At 53.0% G+C, this 24,681-nt stretch overlaps 1 protein-coding gene and 1 long non-coding RNA gene across 2 annotated transcripts in view; one reads left to right on the forward strand and one right to left on the reverse strand.

The window, feature by feature from the left end:
- Nucleotides 1–24,681, forward strand: part of CSMD2 (CUB and Sushi multiple domains 2) — a 598,617-nt gene that overhangs the window by 327,997 nt on the left and 245,939 nt on the right. Inside the window, exons 11-12 of the mRNA XM_073902955.1 lie at nt 8,552–8,655; nt 11,750–11,862. Coding sequence (XP_073759056.1) covers nt 8,552–8,655; nt 11,750–11,862 — 217 coding nt within the window. The remainder of the gene's footprint in view (nt 1–8,551; nt 8,656–11,749; nt 11,863–24,681) is intronic.
- LOC141374425 (uncharacterized) lies at nt 1,776–21,996 on the reverse strand. The gene is made up of 5 exons (XR_012381300.1): nt 21,765–21,996; nt 6,292–6,567; nt 3,932–4,077; nt 2,514–2,597; nt 1,776–2,420 (listed from the first exon to the last, which is right to left on the reverse strand). It is a non-coding gene; the product is annotated as an uncharacterized lncRNA (long non-coding RNA).

The raw sequence follows: 24,681 nt of genomic DNA on the forward strand, positions 1-24,681 counted from the left end.
TTCTCCCTTTGGTTGAGATGTCCTCAAGAAATGTGAGCCCCACCTTGGCCATTTGGGCTACCTTAGTCCTTATAGTCATTCTACTCACATTCTACTTAGAGCGGGATCCTGGAGGGATCACAATACTATTTCCCAAATTTGGTTAATCATCAGAAAAATACCTGGAGAGAACTTAAGACACAAATTCCAGAGCTCTTTCCTCCAAGATAGGATTCCATGGATCTGGGATGGGTGCCTTTGAAGGGCGCCCTGGTGGCTCTGACCAGCCAAGCTTGTGTGCTAAACAACGACCCCCTTGCCTCACAGCAAAGTGCACAGCACCACCCCCGCACCCCCCCCTCCCCCCGGCAGCCCTGGCTTCAGCCACACTGAACTCCTGGTTCATAGACACACGCGGCCCTTTCAGACCTCTGTCTGGACACACCCTGTCCCAGTGTGCCTCCGTTCCCCTCCAGGCAAGTTCCTGTCCCCCTTTAACACACAATCCAAATACCCCCTCTTCTGAGAAGCCCTCCTAACTCCACCAGATCTTGGTTCTTCCTCCATTCGTACAGCATTCCATCAGCACCTTTTGTCTGTGTGCATATCATGTCGCACTGGGTTTAGAATCTCCTTCGCCCATGGCCCAAGAGCACCCTGAAAGCAGGGACAGTGCTTGGCATAGGAAGAGCTCAGCAGGTATTTGAATACATTAATGATTAACGGAGGAGACTTGGCCCCATGTCAGGTGGCTCCTCAGGTACAGCCCTGCCCCCGTGGGGCCCTGGGGCCTCCTTCCCTGAGGACCTCTCAGCCGGGCCTCCCGGAAGACGTGCTGATGGAATTTCTGTGGTCAGAACTAAAGCCCAGACCTGCATCCTACCTGCACACATCGGCCTTTCTTTTGCAGCTCCTCAGTATGAACTTGAGACCTATGATCTGATTTGTATGTGAACCTTGCTGGGTTTGAGCAGGAGAGTCAATCCACCTTTACAAGAGAAGAAGTAAAAGCAAGGCAGATGGGGGGTGGCGGGGAAGAGTCGGGGGTGGGAGAATGGACTGGAGGGAGAAAGGAAAGCTCATTTCATGAACTTCAAAGCCAAAGATAACAGGGTTTTGATTATTCCCTCCTCAGGGATTACCAGTGTCACTCTTCCCTTTGTGCACCTGAAGAATTGGGAAATCACTCTCCAGGCAAATGATCGCTTCCTAGTGCAAATGTCAGGGGCACATTTGCTGGCCCATTTGCTCACTCACTTACTCATTCAGCAAACATTGACTCATGCCCTGTCTGTGCTGGGCCCCATGTGAGATGCTGGCCCCCGGAGGGCTTTCCCCCAAGTGCCCCAAGCCCATTCCTCATGACCCCTTAATGGCCTCCTCCAAGTCCTAAACCTGATTCTGTTCCTCTTACGGTTGTCCTCACCTCACATCACCTCTTAGTGTTCCTCTGTCCCCACACCTGGCTGTGGCCTGGATGTCCCCACACCCCCTCCTCTGTTCTTGAAGGCAAGCCCTGGCCTCCGCTAGCCAGGACTTTCCGTGGCCCTCATACTTGCCCCATCCCCTTCTGACTCCAGCACCCATCACACTGCATGGTGTTTTCCACAGACTCATGCATCGCCTCTTCCAGACTGTGGGGTCTTTCAGGGCAGTGGCCATGTTTAGCTTGCCTGCCGTTTCCTTCCCAAAGCCCAGCACGTGGCAAGTGCATTTTAACTGTTGAATGACTAAGTGAATAAATGAACTCATCAATCAGTGAGTGAAAGAGCCAATGAATGGGTGAACAGGTTTGGTACTCTCCAAGCCTCCAAAATTCAACCTGAAGTAGTGACCAAAGTTCCAAAACATCTGAAAGTTTTCAGTCTCTGCCCCTGGGCTTTCTTTAGTATATGTGCTGCCGAAGCAAGCACTGCCCCTGGGCTTTCTTTCCCAGCCTCCTCCAAAGCCTTCTCAAGGATCCTGGGGGCCATTCTGCTTGAACTCCTGGGGTTAAGGTCAGCCTTCCCACTGGCCTCCTCACCTCCCCACCCCAGGAGCCGCCTGTCCAACCCTGCTCTGGGCCCTCAGCAAGATCGGGCCAGGAATCACTGTGCAGGCTATGTTCAGGAAAAGGAACTTCCCTTCCTTTTTTGGAGCTAATGGTCAAACTGACAGAATTCATAAACCAAGGCTGGGTGGGCCAAGGTCAGCCCTCAGGAGCTCAGAAAAGTGCTCTGAGGAGGAATAGGAAAAGTGGGACTACTGCAGAGCAATGTGGAAGGGAGCTCCAACTAGCTAGGAAAGCCATTTCAGCCTGGGTTGTCCTTGCCAAGATGCTAAGCTTTATCCTGATGGTCAAGAGTCGGCAAACTTTTCTATGGTGACGAAAGTCTTTCTTCAGAACCTGTAGCTATTAGGTTGCGATTGGCTATGAACTGCAGAAGATGCCTCCACAGAAGCTGAAACAAAGCACATTTTATTTCCCATATACCAAAGGCCTAGAGGTGAAGAGTCCAGGGCTGGTTTAGCAGTTCCTTTGGGGTCTGCATTACCTTCTGGTTTTCCCTCTGCCATTCTCTGTGTGTGGCTCTTGTCCTCATGATCACAAGAAGGCTGCTCCAGCTCAGTCCTCACATCTGCATTCCAGGAAAGCAAGGAGAAAGGTGGGAAAATGCCCTGAGGGCTCCTCAGCTTGTGTCTCATTGCCCAGAACCCTGTTACTTAGCTCTTAGCTCTGAGGTTAGCTGAGTACATTGCCACACTCCAAACTCAGAGTTCTGTTAAGCATGGGTAAACTGAGGGAGAGACATTGAGTAAACCACTGTCCATGTCTGTCACAGAATCCCAAAACATGAACTAGATCAAAAGGAGCTGCTTTGGTTGGAGCAGGGTTCTGCTCACTCTGGCTCCTGCTCTACCTTGGTTGATGGCTGCTCAGGTACGTTTATGGAACCCTGGGGTGCCTGGGAACCCGATTTGAAAAACCTTGCTCTACACCAGCGGTCAGCAAACTTTTTCTGTAAAGAGCCAGATAATAAATATTTTAGGCTTGAGGACCACGTGAAGTTTTTGTTGCACATTCTTCTTTGTAGTGCTTTATTTGTTTTTTAAACCTTTAAAAATGTGAGAACATATCTTAACTCAATGGGCCATACAAAAACAGTCCATAGGCCAGATGTGGCCCAAGGGTCATGGTTCTCCAACCCCTGCTTTAAGGGATCCTGGGACACAGAGTTTGGATACAGAGTGAAGGATGACAGCAGAGGCAAGGAGCCCAGAAAGGAGGCTCTTAACAGAAATTTAGTCATTGGACAAAACTGTCTCAGGTTAGGTCTCTGAGACTCCAGCTTCCAAAAAAAATGCCTGTGAGCAGTCAGATCCTCTGCAGCCTCCCCAAGGCATCGGGCACAGGCTGACAGACCTGGGATCCCTGTCCTTTGGGTGGTCCTGGGCAGTGTTCAGGAAGCAAGGACTGTCCTCCTGGACCCAGGGTGGGTACCCCCCGCCATGGTCTAGCTCCCATCCCCCGCTGTTCTGGGAAGGCAGCTGTATGCTGAGGTTATAGTCTCCAGACCCCTGCCCTCTCCTGCCCTCTGCAGCAAACACAGACTCAGGCTCCCCTGAAGCCCTCCTGCCACTCCTGGGCCCTGGACCAGCCTCTTGGCCGGTCTCCCTGCCTCCAGCCCTCCCTTCATGCTGAGTTGTAACTTCCCCTCATCTTCACCATCAAGTCCAGACCATGCACTCTGGCCTGCCAGGTAAAAACCAACTGCAGACTCAGCCAGGCTGCTCTTACCCCCCACCCCTCCCCTACCCCGGCTGCCTGCCCTGCTCTTCGCTCCCAGTTCAATGCTCCCAGCATCTCCTGGACAGAGCCCACACCCTCCTCCATCATGCGAGGCCCAGCGCATCCGCCTCCTCCGTGTACCCCCCTCTCATTTCCCCCTTCCTTGTGATCCCCAGCACTCACATCTGCCCCGTGCTCTCAGTGTTGGGATTCGGCTCTAAGTTGCCAGGAAAGTGAGATAACTTCCGGGAAGCAGCTAGCTCGGTGCTGGACACACGGCAGGTGCTCAGTAATTACGTCCTAGATGATGGGTTCGTTTATCGCTTTGTCTGATGGGTGTAAATTAGGTGTGTGAGCCATATACAAGTATGCCTCTTTGATCACACCTATTTCACGTGCTGCCACTCTCCTGCCTCAGAAAGACACTCTGTGAGTTTGATTGATCTGCATGTTAGTTAATGAGTCATTATAAGATCCTGTCTTTAAACAAAGGCCAAAGAAGAGGAGAAAAAAAATGAAAGCATCAGTACATTGTGCAGTGGGGGCTGTCCCAACACTGCAATGTTAGTCTGTTGTACGGTCTACTTGCTGTAATTAGTTCCTGCGTTAGGGTCAGATGCTCTAAAATTCAGTTCACATCAATGGCTGCTCTAACCAGTGATGTGAATCATTTTATGACTCTGGGTTCTGGCCTTCAAAGCAGTATTTTCCCATTATAGACATAATAATCCTACACTCCCTCTTTTGGAGGTGGCTTGGTGAGCCAGTGTCCTCTGCCCCGAGGCTGGCTGGAAGGGGGTGATGGTGGCGAGAGTGTGCATCCAGGGCCATCACTCCCTGCAGAGGCCAGGCCCCTCCTCCTGCAGAAGGCACTGTGGCCTTGCCGGATTTTAGATGCAGCAAGTGTTTGCCAAGCTGCTAGGATTCAGCAAAAGAGCTGAGGGAAGATTTGGGAGGGTCAGTCATGGTGGCTACCCAGTGGAACTGAGACCTCTCTGGGGCAGCTGTGAGGCAGTGAGTGGCAAAGAGCCTGGCCTCTGGCTGCCTGGTGAGGTCCAGTTCTACCACTCAGCTGTGTGATCTAAGGCAAGTTGCCTAACATCTCTGGGCCTCCATTTTACGAATGGTTTTTCCATTCGTAAAGTGGAGGTATTCCTAGTAGCGGTTGTTGTGAGTTTCCCTGAACTGATGTGTCCTAACTGCTCCAAACAGTGTCGAGCACGTGGTAAGGGGTCCGTGCTTGCAGTGAGGAAATCTCATAAGACAAGATGATCAAAAACTGTGATTAAGTGTCTCAAAGAATCTCCTCGACCGGGGGTCGGCAGACTCACCCCTGTGGGCCCAAATTAGTTCATTGCTTGATTTTGTAAACCGCATGCATACTGTTTCTGGCTACGTTCATGCTACAGCAGCAGAGGTGGGTAGTTGAGACAGACATCCTATGGTCTGCACAAGGCAAAACAGTTACTCTCTGGCCCTTTACAGAAATGGTTTGCCAGTCTTATGTTCTAGAGAGTAACTCCAGTGGGGGACCGAGGGCCTAGCCCTTGGTAGGTGCTGGAGAACTGGGAAGGGTTTGGAAAATGTTGTCTGGTTCAGCACTGTCTGAGCCTCTGGCCTTTGCCTGGTACAGCGACAGGCAGGGGCATCAGAGACAGGGAGACCTGGCCCCTGCCCACCCCTGCCCCTGGAAGTTCCCAGTGTAGTGGAGGAGCAGGTAAACCCATCAGTGCCAGTGCAGGAGGTAAGTGCGGACCCAGAGGTGAGGAAGGGTGTGGGAGCACCTGGAAAAGACGGGCCTCAGGGAGGAGACATTGCTAGCGGAGCCAGCAGGGAAGGAGGGGTCTGTGCCAACCAGAGTTGTGAACGGGCCAGTATGAGGGGATGCCGAGGAGCTCAGGGAGCCACACAGGCTTGCAATGGGGAGGGCCCCAGGGAGCAGATGCCCCGGGTCCCTCGGTGTGCATCTGCCTGGGAAATGGTGACGTCAGGATAGGACCAGGGAGGCTGAGAGGGGAAGGAGATTCCGAGACGAGCAGATAGTCCCGTGATGTTGCCATTGGCCATCAGGGAGCGTGAGGGGTGAGCTGGCCTGGCAGTGGGACAATCAGAGGGGCGAAGGCATCCCCACTCACTGCCAACCATTCCATGCCATCCCTCCTTCTGAGCACACCTCAGCCGCTGCCTGCTGCAGGCCCACCTCCCGCCTCCCCCCACGTGACTGCCACAGCCCAGAGATGGCTCTCCTGGTTTCCCACCATCCCTCAGTGCTGTTGCTCCGAAAACAAAAATTGTGCGTCACACCTTTGCTCACAACCCTTCCATCACTTCCCCTTGTCTTTAGGGCAAAGCCCCAGTCATGACCGACAGCAGGACAGACAGCCTTTCCTACTCTGCTCCTCCCACTTCCTCCCAGCACCAGCCTCCACTCCCCTCTGCATTCAACCACTGCAGATCCGTTTGGAGTCTCTGATGAGTCTCGTGTCCCACACCTTTGCCCGTTCGCCTACCCCGCTCTCTCTTGACGGCTCTCCCTTCCTTACCCATTTAACTAACTTGGGTTCATCTCCCAAATTCAGCCCCGGCTTCATTTCTTCTGGGAAGCATCCTTTAACATTTCTTCCGGCCTCCACTTTACTGTTCTGTGCTCACGGGTGTTCTTATACAGAGATGCTCCTCTCTGTGTGGAGGGGCCCTCGGACATGGCAGCCGGGCTGATGAATCAGTGTGGCAGCAGGTGGTTCCTGAGGTCCCTGAAGGCACCAGGGAGTGAGGCTGTGCCAGCACCCCGCCAGTATGTGGGTTTGCACAGAGGAGACCTGCACAATGAGAAAGAACCATCCATGGAACTCTCTACTTCTTGAGTCGTAGAATGGAACACAGAGGAACACCTCCAGCCTCCCCACTGGGAGATGGAAGATCTTCACCACATTGGAACCGCAGATGAATGGAGAAAGAAGATGTGGGAGATATCTACAATGGAATATTACTCATCCCTTAAAAAGAATGAGATCTTGCCATTTGCAAGGACATGGATGGAGCTAGAGAGTATACTGCTGAGCAAACCAAGTCAGTCAGACTAATACCATATGATTTCACTCATACATGGAATTTAAGAAACAAAACAAATGATCATAGGGGGGAAAAAAGAGAAAGGCAAACCAAGAAACAGACTCTTAACTCTAGGGAACAACCTGATGGTTCCCAGAGGGGATGGAGATTGGGGAGGGGGGAACGGGGGAAGGGATTGAGGAGCGCACTTGCTGTGATGAGCACTGGGTACGGTATGGAAGTGTGGTATCGCTGTATTTTACCCCTGAAACTAATATTACACTGTATGTCAACTAACTGGAATTTAAATAAAAACTTTTTTTAAAAAATGAAAGAGACAAAAAGAGGCCCAGATTAGCCATTAGGAGTGGTGTTCCCTGTGTCCCATCTTTGTTCATGGCACCACCTCCCACCCGTCCAGGGACCCACAGGTCATCCTGAATCCCTCCCCCTCCCTTCGTTCCCACACCCATGCAGTCATAAAGCCCTAAATACTGCTAAGACCTGTCTCCTCCAGCCCCACCGCCCTCCTCCATCACTCACCTGGACGGGAACCCCCCCCACCACCACCACCTCTGGCCTTGCTCCTACCACATCTGTTTCTACACAAGCTGCCAGACTGACGTTTTTCTCAAGCACCGATGTGCCCCTGTCTCCCACTGTTTGAAACTTTTCTTACCCACCCCGCCCCCCCCGAATAAGCCCCAGCTCTTTGGGCCAGGGGAGATTTTAAGACTCTTTGGACTTAGCTCCAGGCAACTTTCTCAAGTTCTGGACCTTCCTGAGTCCCCTCCTTGCACTGAAGGCCCAGCCACATTGTCCCCCAGGGTGAAACAGCCAGCGGCTGTGCTCACTTTGCAGACCTTCCATTGACAGGCAGTCAACACTTGTTCTGGAATGTCCCATCTCTGCCGAAACTCAGGCCCTGTGCATCTGACTCCTTAGGATGGCCCCCTCTGTCCCCCAGCATCCCCCTGTGGCCTGACCATCTTCCTCAGCCTTCAGAACCCTCAGACAGCACCCTCACGGACAGACCTCCTCCAGCCCCCACCGCAGGCTCTATGAGCCCCAGGCTGCTCTGTGTACCTACAGCCCTCACTGGAACACCTGCCACCCGGCAGGGGCTTGGTGGTTCTCGGTGTACATTCTGTCACCAAGGGCAGGGACCATGCTCACTGTTGAAACCCCACCTCCTAAGTTTGGCACATGGTGTGCGCTTAGTAAATACTGTGTAAGGCAGGACTAACACAAATTAAGAGAGAAGAATCTTATTGAAACCTCCTTCCTGAAACATTCATTTATTCAACGAATAAACAAAAGAGGATAGAGAAAAGCAGGCAGAGGAGAGGCTAAGAGAAACTTCTGCAAGTCCCCAGGGGCCAGCAAGATGGCTGAGATTCCACATGTGGCTTGAAAAATTGCCACCAAGTCCAGGGGGACTTCTGTGCATTAAAGCATGAAGAGAGAATCTAATCTTCTCACAGCCAGCCAGATGTGCCTGATGTTGCCATGGCAGCCCCCAGAATTGGCCAGATGTGCTGTGAACATCTTTGGAAAACATCAGGGGACCCCAGAGGCCGTAAGGCCTAGAGAGAAATAGTTCACACTACAAAAGGTGGTGTGAAAACACTCCGTTTGAGGTGGTGTCCCAGGGACTCTGGGCATCAGGACCTAATGAGGGGACTTCTCAGAGCTGTATGAGTGTCTCCCGGAAGCCCCTGCCTGCTCCCTAACCCAGTGCTCCCTCCCCAGGTGATCAAGCTGGCCTTTGAGGACTTTGACTTGGAGAGGGGCTATGACACCCTGACGGTCGGGGACGGCGGGCAGGACGGAGACCAGAAAACTGTTCTCTATGTGTAAGTGAAGCGGGGCTGTGGTCCGGAGGGCGGGGAGCACATGGTCCTGGCCTGGGGGTGGTGGGATGGTGCGCTGCATCCTGTCTGGTCCCCAGGGCCACGCCGCATCAAGCCAGGGGACCGGCCCCTCTCCTCTGACTGAAGGAAACAGAGCACTGGCCACATTCTCTCTAGGAACTCCCAGGGAAAGTGGGCAGAAGGAACAGTTTCTCAGGGAGGAGGGGAATTGAGGTCCTGGGTGTGCGCCTGGAGCATTCTATGTGGTGGGCTGCTTCTGCGCGGCCCCTGCTTCTGCCACCCACCGGTTTCTCCTCAAGGCCATGTCCATCCATGGCAGTCTGACTTCAGACAGAGACGGTGGAAGTGTGGTTGCTGACCTCCCTGCAAGCTCAGAACTATCTGGGAAATGAATGGTGTCAGGGATTCAGGACCCCGTACACACAGTGGCCACAATTCGTGAGCCAAAAAAGGCTCACATGGTCTAGTCAAGGGAGAGGATAATGCCGCACTGTCCTGGGATTCCATTTTGTTGGATCTTCCTTTGCCCGCCACCATTAGCCTGACATAAACACAGGAGAACACGCTTATTCAGTGCATGTGGCCTGGCACAGATGGCCTGATCTCTCTCATCTCCCTTACCCAGATGGGTGGGGTGGGGAAGTTTTCCTATACACTGCGCATCCATTGTGTGCCCAGGCACTGGGAAGGGAACTTTCACATCCGATATCTCATTTAGTTGTGTCATTATCCCCATTTAACAGGTGGGGAAACTGAGGCCCAAAGGTTGCAAAGCTGGCTGGTGGCAGAACCAGCTCTTGAGTTCATGCCTTTTAACTTCAGTGCAGGAAAGCATCCCGTGCCATACCCCTTCCCCAACAGGCTAGCCCCTGGCCAACGCCCTCTGGTTTTCATGCTGAAGGAGAAATGGCTCTTCGGTCCTAGCTGCCTTGTGCAGGAGCTGTTCTGCTCTGGGCACTTCCCACACCTTCCCCACACCTGCCAGAGAAGATCCTTTCAGGGCAGTTAAAGGACTCACGACGTTACCCTCAGAATCAGGTGACATGGCTGGGACTTGGAATCTCCTAGGAGAAAGGAATGGGTTGTGAGCCTGAAGGGCATCCCCCCCCCACCTATTCCACTGTATTAATCAGGATTCTCCAGAGAAACAGAACAATAAGATAGACACAGAGAGCCAGGGATTTAGTATAAGGAATCGGTTCACTTGATAATGGAGACTGACAAGCCCCACGATCTGCAGGGTGGGCTGGCAAGCTGGGGCCCAGGAGAGCTGAGGATAGCCTTTTAGCCCAAAGGCCAGGGGGCTCTAGACCCGGGAAGAGCTGATGTTTCCGTTCAAGTCCAAGGCAGGAAAAAGGGGAAAAAAAAAAAAGCAACGTCCCAGATGGAAGTCAGGCAGGCAGGAAGAATTCTCTCTTACTTGGGAGAGGACTAGCCTTTTTGTTCCATGCAGGCCTTCCAACAGATTAGATGAGGCCCATCCATATGGGAAGGGCAATCTGCTTTATTCAGTCTACCAATTTAAGTGTTAAAGTCCTCCAAAGGCATCTTCACAGAAACAGTCAGAATAATGTTTGGCCAGATATCTGGATACCCCATGGCCCAGTCAAACTGACACATAAAATTAGCCATCATACTCACTTTCCCCTGTGGCTCATCCCCATCACTCACCTGCCCTGTATGGTGCTCAGAAGGCCAGGGTCCTGGTTCTGTCTCCTCCCAGGACAAAATCCTAGTGAGCTCTGTCAAGAGAGAGAACCTTAGAACAGCAGAGTCAGAAAGATTCCTACAACCCAATCCTCTCATTTAACGTGAAATGAAAAATCCCGGAGTGGCTCAGCCACTTGCCCTGGGCCCCACAGCAAATGAATGGCAGCTCCAGGGCTTACGCTCAGGTCTCTGTAAGTTTTGAGTGAGCTCTCAACGAGTTCTATAATAGCCCAGGGGCTCTCCCACCACCCTCAGATCTCTGTAGGTCAGCATCCGTCTCAAACTTCAGGGAAACACATGGCAAAATTGCTGGACTCCTTTGTTGTCAGAATTGGGTCAGATGGACTCTGCCACCCTAGAGTTAGGAGCCAGCCCTGGCTTGGCCTCAATCCTTACTCACTACAGAATGCCAGCACCCTAGCCCTGCAGTGTCACATGGGCCAGGCCATCCCAGCTCCACCCCCACAGCACTCACACGGTGCTGATCATCTCATAGAGCCAACCCAGTGCCCCCCACAAGCTTTGAGACTCCAGAATGGAGCAGACATTAAGACCCATGAATCTAATCACACCTTCCACCACCGCCCCCTGGTCTGTGCTGGTGATCTGTTTGGTCTCAGCAGCAAGAGGAAGCCAGGCTCCTTCTGGAAAGCCCAGCCTCTGCTGTGGACTCTGGCTCTGCCACTCTCCATCAGGCTGACCTTGGGAAAGCCACTGCCCATTTTGCACCCTTATCTTCTCATCCATACGGTGGGGATAACACAACCCCCACCTCACTGGGCTACTGGGGTCATTAAATAAGAGAACGGAAGGAAAATTGTCTGGCTTGGATAGGTATTTGGTTAATGTGAGTTGAATCCTCCCCATGCTTAAACTCTGTTCTTCAGAAAGAATGTGGCCCCGGAGTGACCGGTGTACTTTAAGCCTTGTTTCATATATGGAAGTAGATGTTTCCATATGGAACAGAAAGAGATGTCTCATTAAAAGGAATGGCTGGGATCAATTAGGGAAATGGGTTTCTGTCTGTGTCTTTTTTGCAGTAGTTCACGTGAGAAATCAAAGGTGGCAGGAGTGTAGGCACCCCTGCAGTAGATGTGGCTACACCTAACCCCGGCCCCTGAGAAAACAAGGACACAGGTCTCCCTCGCAAGCCCAGGGGTCTGGGCTAAGGGGTCATGGGTAAACACAAGCCCTGCCCATGGCCGGAGGGGAGAGGTGGTGAGTCTCCCAGCCTCTGGATCACATGCCTCTGGGCTCCAGTGTTAAACACCGTGGACCCTGAATTTGCCTGACTGGGCAGGGCTCCTAGTCATTCCGTGGGGTGCCAGAGTCGGGGGCACATCTCTAAATCTCACTCTCCTGACAGCCTGACAGGTACGTCGGTCCCAGATCTCATTGTGAGCACCAACCACCAAATGTGGCTCTTGTTCCAAACCGATGGCAGCGGCAGCTCCCTGGGATTCAAGGCTTCTTACGAAGGTAACTGCTGTTGGGGGGCTTATCCACTCACTCTGCAGTCAGACTTGGGGTCCGGATGTGGAGTCAGCAAGCCCTGGGTTCGAATCCTGATTGTGTTCTGCACTAGCTTCCTCTCCTTAGGCATATTATTCGACCTTATTGAGCCTCAGCTTTCTTTGGCCAGTGGGTCTCCTGGATTGTTTTGAGGATTATCTGGGATAAATCACTTGAGGCGCAGGTCACACAGCACCAAGGGCGTACATTAGTTTCATCTGCAATTCATACCTGGCTTGTGTAGACCTTTAAAAGACCCCATAGACTTTTGGAGCTTCCCAAGCTGCCATACTTGGATGTCATATAGTGCTGAGTGACTGTGCATGGGGCTAGAGACAGACATACACCACTGGTGGCCTGAGGGTGACTTGAATCTCCCTGGGAACCAGCATTAAGGGAACAGTGAACTCTGGGTCCAGGAGATACCACCACCATCATCAGCCTTCTGTGTGCTTCCAGATTTCCCATTGGTGATGACTGCTAATGCCAATCCCCACAGAAAGGGGAGCAGAAGCCATCCCCCGAGCATTTGGTTGGCAGATTTGGTAGGTGGCAGAGCTTAGCCCAGCACTCAGGGAACAGATGCATCAGATCTGAGCCCTTGCCAGGGGTCTGCACTCTAGGGGTGAGACAGAGGAGGAAACACACGAGCTATTATTAAAGCAAGATATCTGTGGCCAACAGCCAGTGGGAGCACAGAGAAGGGGGTGGTCATCCCGTGTGCGGCATCTAGAAAGGCTCTATCGAGAAAGTGAGCCTTGGGTCTTGAAAATGACGGAGAGAGACAGGGGCCAAGGGATGAGAGAGAGAAGGTCTTTCTCCACCCCCGTTCAGAGACCTGATAACTCTACATGCGATGAGTTGGGGGGGAGCAACTCCAAAAGGCTCTTATTCTGCTCAGTGTGACCCCCACCCCCAGGGACCAGGAGTTCTTCCTGTACCAGGACCTGTACTCTGTCTCCAAGCTGGGGACACAGGAGGCCTGTCGGTTTCCTCCAGCTACTTTGACAAAGGACCACACACTGGGGGGCTTAAAACAACAGACACCTCTTCTCCCTGGGTTCCGGAGGCTAGGACAGCAAAGGCCCTGTTCTAAGAACAGGAAGCACGTGTCGAGGGGAGACAGGATAGCAGCCAGAGAGGACCGATGGGGTGACAAGTGCTGAGCTCACACCCCTGCTTCTGTCCCTCTCTAGCCCCGTGCCAGGTCAGGGAGCCTCCCTGGGGCTCTGTTTCTTCATCTGGGACATGGAGGCAATAATACACCCTAGGTCCCAGGGCTTCTCTGAAGGGTGACTGTGGCCAAGGATGTGAAAGTAAGAATTGCACTGCAATTATGGGTGACTAATGAGTGAGGACACAGGTAGCTAAGCAAATGGCTCTTCGGGTACATAGAGTTACACACCCGCAGCTGGGGGCCGGCAGAGAGAAATCAGGAGACCCCAATTCAGGGCCAAGCTCTGACACTCACTACTTGGAAAAATGGGAGTGGATTTGGACTCAGAGTTTCAAAAGTTTCCCCCATGTCTGAAGTTCTCTGGATGTTCAGCAGTGAATGTTTCCAGAAGTGGGGAGGCATGATCCTGTGTGCCACCCACCTGCCCTTGATCTGTCCATATTTTATCAATGGTATAGATGAGCCATAAATAGCATGAGCCGGAAAGGGATGGCAGTCAGCAGTCAGCAAACAAATGGGCAGAAAGACCCTGACGGGGTAGAGCTACTGGCTAAGTCACCAGGATAAGAGGAAGTGGGAATAAATAGCAAGTCCTCTGTGAGGGTTCAAAAACTTAGCAGCTAGAATTTACCCCAGGGAGTTAGTGATGTTTGATTCCCGGGCATCGAGAATTGGGCTTAATTGTGGGGTAGGGAGAGGGCTGAAGTCAAACCCTGTGAGAAAGGTTAAGAGCCCCCTGAAAGTGCATTCGGGAGAAGAGTGGACTCAGGGGAGAGCTGAGAGCTGTGTCTAAATATCTGAAGGGCTGTCATGCAGGAAAGAGGAATTAGATTTGTTTGGCATGATTTCACCGGAAAAGAAAGGGACAGAACGTTGAACGCCCATTATGTGCCTGAAGCTTTATGCTAATTTTCTCAAGGTTTTCAAACAGTGTCACGCAAACATTTGGGGTACCCTCAGGGACCACCAAGGTCGGGTAGGGGTTGCCTAGCAGGGCAGGCTCTGATCCTGCCTTCTCCCTTCTTCTCTTCTGTTCCTTGTAAGCCTTCTTTTAAGAGGGGATTTGTAGCTACACACCAGTCTGAGAAACTCTGCCTCATCTCATTCAGTGTGACAGCTAGCCAATGGCTGCTCTTTTGTACCTGAGGAATCTGAAACTCAGAAGGGTGGAGTGTCTGCCTGGGGTCACATGAAGTCTGGGACCTGGAAGAGCCGAGATTCAACTCCATGTCTCGCTGGCTTCAAAGCCCATGATGTTTCCCCCCCCCCCCCAGGGATCTCCAAAATGACAGAATTTCAATTCCTTATAAAATCTCTTAGAAGCCAACATTTTGCCCCAGTCCCATGAGCCATATGGCATGAGCCCGGGCTCCTCGTTACTAGCAGTTGGGGTTTTGTTCATCAGCCCATGTGTCTACCTCGCCCAGCCAGTAGTGATGACCAGGATGATGCTGGGGGCTGGGATTACAGCAGGGAGCCACACGGACTAGAACAGAAAACTAAAGCAGTCGAAAAACATCCACAGTGGGACTGCTGGTCACAGACTAGGGACGTCCTCCTCGGACTCCTGACAGATGAGGAAGAGAGTCTGGGCATGTCTGTACATCGTTAATCCAACGGTCCAAGTGGGTCCTGCTCACAGAGGCAGCTGTTTCTGTGAAGATGGAACAGACTCTGGAATTGGACCAGACCTGGTGAATTCCAGCATCGTCCCAGCTGTGGGATTGGCCAAGTTCTGTGGTCTGTCAGAGCCTCAATCTCCCACTCATAAAACGGAAAGGATAGTGGTGACTATAACGCCTTGTGAAGAAAGTGAAATGGGGTTCCAGAGAGCTCCTTGCACAGTCCTGGCTCAGAGAGCCGTCTTCCCTGGGGGCCACTGAGGTTCCTCTGCACCCAAGCCCTTGGTGATCAGCACTGTTCCGCACTCCGGGCGTGTCCCCTTCTGCCAGGGAACAGAGCTCCTTGCCTGTCCTGCGGGTGGCCTGGCGCTGGGTCCCCACCTCCCACCTGCACTCTGCATCCAGGGCCCCCACTCCCCAGACCGGCTGGGAAATGAAATGGTTCGCTCTGGCCGCAGCGTAGGGAGGGGAGGTAAAAGTGGTAGGAGGCAGATCCAAGTCACTGAGAGACTTGGCCTCAGAAAGAGTTTGCACTTCGTCTCCAGGGAAGAAGAACCTGTGGAAGTTTAAATGTAGGAATGGGCCTGCCCTTCCACCTTGGACCTTTTGTTTGAGGGTAAAAGCCATCCATCTCTTGCCTTCACGATGAGGAGCCCCCTCTGCTGTGAATAAAGCTGGGTCAGTTAAGTCCCCTGGCATCCCAGCGTGACTTCCCATGCTGCTCTCTGGGCTTCTGTCACCTGCAGCCTCCTGATCGTCTACCCCCACTCTGGCTGCTCCCTCGGGGCTTCTGCACGGCCCCTCATGGCCCCCACAGAGCAGGCACTTCCCCAGGGTCTCTCCTCAGCTTTCCGTCTTCTTTTTCAGGACTGCATCTACTCCCATGGCTTCCAGCTCAATCTAAACACTGGTGACTTCCAAATCTGTTCCCCATTTGCATATCGGTCTCCCTGTGACACATTTTATACACTTCTCCTTCAGACACCTCAAACCCAAGGCATGTGTGCTAGTCTGCATAGGCAGACATAACCAAATACCATAGACTAGGAGCTGAAACAGAAGTTTATTTTGTCACGGTTCTGAAGGCTAGAAATCCAAGATCAAGGTTCTGGCTGATTCAGTCTCTAGTCTGGGCGGCCTTGTCACTGTGTCCTCACCTGGCCTTTCCTTGGTGCTTGCACAGGGAGAGAGGGAAGGAGCACAAGCTCTCTGGTGTCGCTTCTTATAAGGACACTAATCCTATCGGATATGGGCCACACCCCTGTGGCCTCATTTAGTGTTTATTACTTCCTTAGAGTCCCCATCTCCAAATCCAGCACCTTTGAGGTTAGGACTTCACAATATGAATTTGGGGAGGCACCAACATTCAGTCCATTAATACCATCCAAACTGAGCTCACCATCTCCATTTATGGTAATTCCAAGCCATGTTCCGGCTCCTGAGAACCCATTCTAGGCAGAAATACAGCGTGTTCATCTCTTCAGGCCTGCAGGACCGAGCCCAGTGCTTGGCACATGGCGTGTGCTCAGAAAAGCTCTCAGATTAAGTTGTGATGACTTTCTGCACAAGCACAATCAAGCACCCTTCCTCCGTACCCTCTCAGCTTCCCAGCACTCTAAGGCAAGAGCCAGGCATTCTCCATTGTCCCATGGCTTTGGGGTCAGACAGACCCAATTTGTAATTGAGTTCTGCCATTGGCTCTGTGTGTGGTCTTAGCCAGTGCCTCCACATCTTTGAGCCTGGGTATTCTCACCTGTGAAGAGGGGCTGATAAACACTGATCTCACAGGGGTCTTCCGAGGGCTCGGTGTCGTGAACCTCCCAACGCAGGGCCGGCATTTAGGAAACACTCAGTTAAAAGCCCGCTCCCTCCCCCGCTTCCCTAGGCCTGCAGCTCCTCTCCCAACCTGCACCCGTGGCCCAAATCTTTAGAATGAACTCCACCCCCACTCTAGTCCTCCTTTTATCCAGCTTCTGGGGGATCCCATGCAGGATAGACACCTCGGCTCAGCGAGGGAAGGGTAGCTGCGGCATAGATGTTCTACAGGTGACATGAGGCATTTGTGGGCAGAGACCGCTCCCGGGCACTCCTGGCCCCATCATCATCAATACGCCTTCCGCCCCAGCTTAGGTAAAGAGAAGCTTCCTTGGGGCAGGCAGATGGCACCACAGTATCACCCCTCCCCCCTCATTAAAAGTGTGAGCCCCTGGGTGAGAAAATTGGGGGATTTATTTTCTAGAAATTCTTCCAGTTCTGCTTGTCACAATCACAGATCGGGGTGGGGGAGGGGACTCAGGCGCCATCAAAATCTGAGTACTCTTTGGAGCCTAGAAATTCAGTCCCCCTCCATGGGGGCAGCCAGCTGTAGGAAATGCATTCATAGTTGCAATTGCTTTGCTTCCCAGTAGAACAAGAAATATTTAAGGAACAGGCAATTAGCACTTACCAGAAACATTATAAAATTACATACAACTTGCTAACAAGTTTTAGCATCAATCTGGGAGTCTCCTCGCTTCCTGACTCAGAGCCTGGAATCTGGCAGCCTAATGCTAAATCTGGGGATTTGGCTGGCACAGGGAGGAAGGAGCGGAGACCTTGACCCTGGAGACATGAAGGAGCAGGGCGTTAGGAACTAAGCAGAAAGGACGCGCCCAACAGCAGGGACTCGCGTTAGAAATGAGGTCACCTTGTATTCAGTGTCGTCGAAGGCCCTACTGTGTGTTACAGATGCTGTTCAGGACATGGGGGCCATGAGGACAAGGAGACAATCTGTGCCTTCACCTAAGCCGTAGGCTATGTTCAGTAGAGTCGAGAAAGTGTAAGAAGATGGGGAAGTATCGGGGAGGGGCAGCTAACGTTGTTTGAGGGCATCAGGGAAAGCTCCCTGGAGGGGCGGGTGTCTGAAACTGAGACTTGCGTAAAGGATGAAAAGAAGTTGGTCAGATATCCCGGAGAGCAAATAGGGAGCATACAGGCAAGACTAGCCCGCTGCTGTTGGCACCTCCGTCCCCTTCCCTAGAACTTAATTCTGCTGGGCGGCATAGGTGAGCTTCCTAGAAGTGATGGCCTTAAGCGAGGCTGGAACGAAGACCAAGGGCAACAGACCCGCATCACTGGCTCCACTCCTTTTCGGACCCTGCCTTGCCTCAAGCACGAGGCCATTTTCAACCTCAGGTCCACTATTTTCAGGACACCTCTGCTTCTTACTTGATCTCCATGAGCAGAGAGGCCCAAACTTCCCAACTTTGGCCAGGAGTAACACCAGGCATGTTCCTAAGACACTCACTGAGTTTCCATGAAACCCCTAAAGCTCTCTCAGGCACTGGGAACTGGGGTCTCGTTAGATGCAGGCAGCAGTTGCCTACTCTCAGGCAAGCCCAGTGGGATCCACGGCTGTACCCAAGTCTGTCCTGGCCCTCGGGGGCGGGGGAGGCAAGCGGCCGAGGATGCTGTACCATTAAAATTTGGCAGGCTGCAAGCACAGCAGCAGTCTGCAATAAACTGGCATTATGATACTGAAGAGAAAATTGGCAGGAAGTAATTTGTCCGTGAGATATACTCTCGAAATACATGGGCTTTTGCAGATAGCAAGCTCCAGTGTGGGGCTAATGCAAACAGCTTGGAGGTAACCCCGATGCTTTACGTGTCCACATGCACCCCTGGTTCCTGCCCTCCTTCAGCTGTGACATCCCCACGATAGTGTTGTGGGGGAAGGAGATGGGGCGGGAAACATGTCACCCACTTCATCCACCCGTGCCTCCATCCCATGTGTGACAACCTTTGCAAGGAGATGCGCGAACCCCGAGATGCACTGGCAGAAGCAGTGTCCCTTGCCTCCTGGTGCCCTGCCCATCAGAAGCAGGAAAGTGGAGTGGGATGTGGTTCTGAGGAAATCCATGAGATCCAGGCATGCCCAGGGGTTATCCTAAGCACCAAAGATGTCTCGGTCACTCGACAGGAGCTTGTGCTCATTGAACAATGGGTCTGGGCTGCTCAGTAGGCCTAAGACACTGTCTCTGGTTCTGGAGATACAAAGGGCAGAGGAGATGAGACCCTTGGCTTTGGAGGTGACAACCTCCAAGACCACACATAGGTGACTCATCAGTCCTTGACCCAGGCTCCTCACGGTGTCCCTGAGACCCTCTCTGTGGCCTCCTCTGTCTTCCCCGTCACTTTCTGCCACCATGAATTTCTAACTCTTCTCCACATACTACACTCTCTTCCTTCCTTCCTGCTTCCCGCTTCTTTCCTCCCATCCTTCCCTCTACCCGCCCCTCACCATCCTGCAAAATGTGTATTGAATGCCCCCCCTCTGTGCCTTACACCCTACTAGAAGCCGGGAGTATAGACATGTCAAAAACAGTCTTGATCCTCAAGAAACTTGCCATTTAATAGGGAGAAACCCATGCCACAGTGGAGCCGTAGCTGAAAATTGTCGGGAGGGCTGGGAGTGAGAGAGAAAGATCCCCTAAGTCTGCCCAGCGATGCGAGGGAGGATCCCTGATTGGGGAGCATTTGAGCTGACACTCAAAGGTGATTCTTTGTCGGACAGCCAAGCAGGGGATGCTCATTCAGGGAGAGAGGACACAGGTGCCAGGTTAGAGCCCTGGGAGCGTCAGCTGGGCTCTGCCAACTGCAGGGTGATAATGACGATGGGAAACACCTACTGCCCACTGGTCACATGCCACGTGCGGGATAGTCTGACGATCATCTTATATGTATAAGCTCATTAAGTCTTCACAACAGCCCTGTACGGTGGGCATGATTACCATTTCCATTTTACAGATGACAAAACTAGAGCTCAGGGAGAATCAGAAATGTGCCCAAGGTCTCCTACTTGTGTTGGAGGCAGGATTTAGATCCTCGCTCATCACAATTGCTCTGGTTTGCCTCCCCACAGGCAGCCCAGTGGGGAGGGGGGTGTCTAAATTTCAAGGTCGGTGATGGCCAAAGATAAATCTGGAGCGGGAGGGGTAGGCAAGGTCCTGCCATGCCGAGCAGTTAGGGACTTAATCTGTGGATTTTAGGCAGCCACGGAAGAATCAATGAGCAGGGCACAGTAATGATCGGATTTTCCTTTCTGAGCGATCTCACCCTGCTTTGCAGAGTTCAGAATAGAGGCAAGAGGCAGGGGACCCCCTCTTGCCAGATGCCACCATCCCAATAACGGTAGGGGGTGGACCAGCCAGTGAGAGAGGGGCCGGAGAGCAGAGGGTGCTGGGATGCTTAGTGGGGGAAGCCAGCCTGAGGCGGTTGGTGAGGCTGCAGGTGGGGAGGGGAAGGCAGGACACAGGCTGACTCCCAGGTGACTGGGACTCTCCGACCCTCCCAGCCTGAGGCCGGAGCTGCTGTCCCAGAGGCCGTCCCGTCCGGTCAGGAGCACACCTGCCCCCTTGCCCTCATCATTTCCCTTGTACTTATTTCTGTGCCCACTTGACTGGGACTCTCCAAGGGCAGGAGCCGTGGGTCAGGCCGCTCTGTATCTGTAGTGCTGAGCGTGGCATTTGGCACAGTTTCCATGCAGTAAATGCGAGCTTGAGTCACACACTGAACAGAATGTTCTCTGTGTTCCAAGCTCTGTGCTAAGCGCTGGGCACGCAGTAGTCCATAGGGCATCTCCAACGCCTGCCTTCGTAGAGCTGACCTCCTAGCGGGTGGGGAAACGGGGGGCCAAGCTTGCAGCCAGTGAGGAGCCGGGGGGCTGAGTTGGGGAGTCGTTTGGCCCCTCACACCCCACAGATCATGAGCATCCCGAGGGCACACATTCTTGTCCTCTTTCCCACTGGTGTGCCCCCAGGGTCTAGAACAGTAACTAATAAGATGAATAAATCCTTACAAAGGGTAGTCAGCGCCATGAAGGAAAAGTCGGGGTGCCAAGTGAGGCAAGAGAGCAGGAGCCACATGAGGGGCAAGGTCAGGGACAGCGTCTCTGAGGAGGTGGCCCCTTGAGCTGACCCGTAGTGTGAGGAGCCAGCCATGGGGCATGGGTGGGGGAGGAAGCGGGACCCCAGGCTGAGGGGACATGGAGTAGGTAGAGGGACACCTGGAGTCCTGCCCGTTTGGAAAAGCAGCAAGTCACAGTCCACACGTGGACTCCCCTTCCTCCGCCAAGTGGCACCACTCTCCTTGGAGGGCCTCAGATGGTGAATTTAGAGAGACATGTGATGCACTTCCCCCCCGACAGACGTGGTCATAGAAGAGGATTGCAATCTGGTATTCGCAATTGAAAAACCCGGAGAAGACAATGAGTTTGACCACAGATGACAGGGATAAGGCTGCCGAGCAAAGGGAGAGCAAATCCACCGAGTTGGCAAGCCCATCACAGCGGAGTTCCAGGCGTCTCTCAAGCACTCCTCTTCGGTCTGCTGGTTGGCTTTTTGTAGACAAAGGGAGAGGGGGAGGGAGAGAGCGAGAGAAACACTGACAAAATGGAATTACAGTAACCAGATAACAGGGAATTACATGCGAGATTTTCTGCAAGTCGAAATTTGGCTTATCAATTTGTGTTTCTGGGCCCTGACGTCAAACTTGGTCAGCAGCTGACCCCGAGGGCCAAGGGCAAGTGCCTTTCAGGCAGGCAGGGGAGCACCAGGAGCCCTCTCCAGGAAGGCGCTGGGCTAGGAGGGAAGGCCCAGACCCAGACAGGGGTGTTTGAGGCACACAAGCCTGGCGGAGGCTGGTCCCCTCCGCCTCCCTGGAGGGAGCTGCGAACTCCCAAACCACCCTGCTCTGCTCTCCTCCCCTCCAGCAGGTCCTGGTCCTGGCTCAGTGTGTCCCCCTCTCCGGTGCCTTGGACCTCTTTGCTAAGTCGTCCCTTAAACTTGACGCCCTCTTGAGGACACCATTACCCAGGAGACCTCTCCAGGGACAGCCCCATGAACTTCACCTTGGAGAGATTGGTTCGAGGTCCACTGTCCAGTGCCGTTCCAGCCACATGCACCCTTTCTCGCTCGACCTCACGCTGTCGCCACGTCTGGTTCTTTCTCTCCTCCCATCAGTGTCACCAGCCTCTTCCCCTCCACTCCAGGTCTTGCCATCACCTTGCCTTGCGGCCAGTTGACCTCACTTACCCTTAGCGTGCTGCACCCTGGCTGTAGCCGGACCTCGTCCTCCAGCACCTCTGACATCCGAGCCTCGCCCAGCCTGCGCCGGCCCTTTGTCCGCTCAGCTCTTCCTCCCCGCTCTGCTCCTGGGCATCATCTTCCCTGGCCTGGCCGTCGCCTGTCCCCTCCCGCTCCTTCCCCCTTTAGCTCGGCCCCAAGGGTAGCACCTCTGCCCTTCTTCTAGCAATATCCTTGGCTCCCTGCCCCCATGGCCTTCCGTTTCTCCAAACTCAGCCCCACCCCTCAAGTCAGTCCTGGAGCCTCTCTCTCCGCTTCCGCAGGCACCCAGCTACTAAGGGCTTCAGGGACAAGTCCCACGGCCCTGCTGGGGGGGAGCCCTGTACATGTGTCACCTCCACCTTCCGTGGGCCTCAGCTGGCAGTCCGTCTGGCCGTGATTTCTTCTTCTCCAGGGGGAGTGCCTCAGACAGTCTTGTCAATATCATACCCCTTTCGGGGCGCCTGGGTGGCTCAGTCGTTAAGCGGCTGCCTTCAGCTCAGGTCGTGATCCCAGGGTCCTGGGATCGAGCCCCGCATCGGGCTCCTTGCTCAGCAGGGAGCCTGCTTCTCCCTCTCCCTCTGCCTGCTGCCACTCCCCCTGCTTGGGCTCGCTTTCTCTGTCAAATAAATAAATAAATAAATAAATCTTTTAAAAAATGTCATATCCCTTTCCCCACGGCCAGACCCCATCCTTCAGCAAAGACCATGAGGCCAGTGGACCCTTCCTCCATTTGGAAAGTAGAGCCCATGCCATCGCAGTACCTCCTTCATCCTCCGGCATTGCACCTGAAAGCTCAGTGAGCACCTCATCCCTCCTCCCTCCTGCCACGCAGGAAGGATCTTCCTGGTCTCTCAGGCTAGCCTCGCAGTGTGCTGTGGGTCCCCTGCCCTGCCTGCTCGAGGACCTCGGGCTGTCATCCCCCTCGGTCCTCTAGATCTTCAGCTAACATATACTCTGTGTCTTTCTGTCTGTTTCCTTACTTTAAATATGGTTAAGTTTCTCCAATCTTAAAAATATGTTCAGCTGCCCCCTTCAAGGCCGTGTTCCTCATGCATGACCACCCAAGTTCTCTCTTTTCTTTCACTTCCAAGAAATGGCTCCTTTAAAAGTCATCTGCTCTTGCTGTATCATCTTCCTCTTCTCCCATGGCATGTGACCCCGTCACTACACTCAGTTACTCCTGCCAGTCAGTATGAGCAGTGACCTCCTTCCGCTAACCTGCTCGTCCGTCCCACCTAAACTTCCCCACAGCATTTGAGGCTGGAGATCTCCTCCTCGAAAGTCCTTCTTCTCCAAGCCTCTGTGACCCTGTGCTGCCTGGGATTTTAGTCCAGCATTCTGCCAGTCCATCCGGGGTTCCTAACTGTTCTGCCCAGGACTGACATCTCTCACTCTCTGTGGGTTGTCACATCCTTCTCGTGGCTTCTTTTACCATCTGTGAGCTGAATCCCAAATTCTGTATTCCTACGCCAGACTTTTGTCCTGAAATTAAGATCCATGTAGCCACTCTCCACTAGATGTGTCCACTTGGAGGTACCACAGGCACCCCAAAACTCAGCATATCTTACTGGTGACCCCGCAGACCTGCTACTCTTCCTGCATGCTTGTCTCAGTGAAGACGCACCCAGGTGCCCAGGCCAAACCCTCAGTAGATCCCGGCCTCACCTTTATCCCAGACGTGCTCCCTCTCAGGGTGGCCTGTGGCTTCCTGCTCTACACCTCCCAAATCTGTCTGCCTCTCCCATCCCCTCTGCCTTGGCCCAGGCCAGGATGTCATCAAAACATCTCCCAGATGACTGTGAGCCTCCCACCAGAATGGAAGCGTCATGGAGGCAGGACTTGTGTCTGCCTTGTTCTCTGCCGCACCCCTAGAGCCCAGCATGGTAGCATTCGCTAGGGAGACAGCTGTGTGTTTGTTGAATGAATGAATGAATGAATGATCATCCCGCCTCCAGAATTGCTGCCCCCAGACCATTCTCCAGACAACAGTTAGGGTGATCCTTTAAAATACATAATATGAAATGCCAAATCAAATGAAGCCCTTTGCTGACTCCCCATTGCCTCCCATCCGTAGTCCAGTCTCTTTAGCAGACTGCACAGTGCCTTTTGTGGGTTGGCCCCGCACACCTTTTGCAGCCTCATCTCCCACCACCTTGCAGAAAACCCCTGCGCTTGTACTCGGAGAAAGGCGGTGCAGTGCAGCAGTAAGACCCTGGGACCGTACAGCCCACGTCTGGATCTCAGGTCACTCAGATGACCTGGGACAGCTACATGATCTCTCTGTGCCTCGGTTTCCTTGCCTTGAAAGTGGGAAGAATAGTACCTCGCTCCTGGGGTTACTAGAGGATGAAATATTCAAATGCTCAGAGTGGCTGCCAGCACGACGTCTGCACCAGTGTTTTACAGTGAACTCACTTATACTAAGGATGAGTTCGTTGTGATCTCTGCTCTCCTTGCAGTCAGACAAACGGTGTCACCTCTTGAGACTTTGCATGGGCTCTTCCCTACCTGAAGGCCCTCCCCCTCCCTTCCTTCCCACTCCTTCCTTTCTCTTTTTTTAACCAGCTTTACTGAGATATAATTGACACCTAATATTGCATAAGGTTAAGGTGTACAGAGTGATGATTTCGTACATGGATGTATTGCAAAATGATTACCACAGTCAGGTTAGTTAATATGTTTATCACACCACCTCACAGTTTGTGTGTGTGTGTGTGTGCTGAGAACTTTTAAGATCTCTCTTAGCAGCTTTCGAAGATACAATACAGTATTGTGAACCGGAGTGACCATGCCGCACATAACACCCCCAGAACCTATTCCTCTTAGAACTGAAACCTTGTACCTTTTGACCCCCTTCATCAGTCTCCCCCACCCCACCCCACTC

This window comes from Callorhinus ursinus, unplaced genomic scaffold (assembly GCF_003265705.2).
Source record: "Callorhinus ursinus isolate GAN/ISIS: 27379988/994484 unplaced genomic scaffold, GSC_fseal_2.0 scaffold18, whole genome shotgun sequence".
NCBI lineage: Eukaryota > Metazoa > Chordata > Mammalia > Carnivora > Otariidae > Callorhinus > Callorhinus ursinus.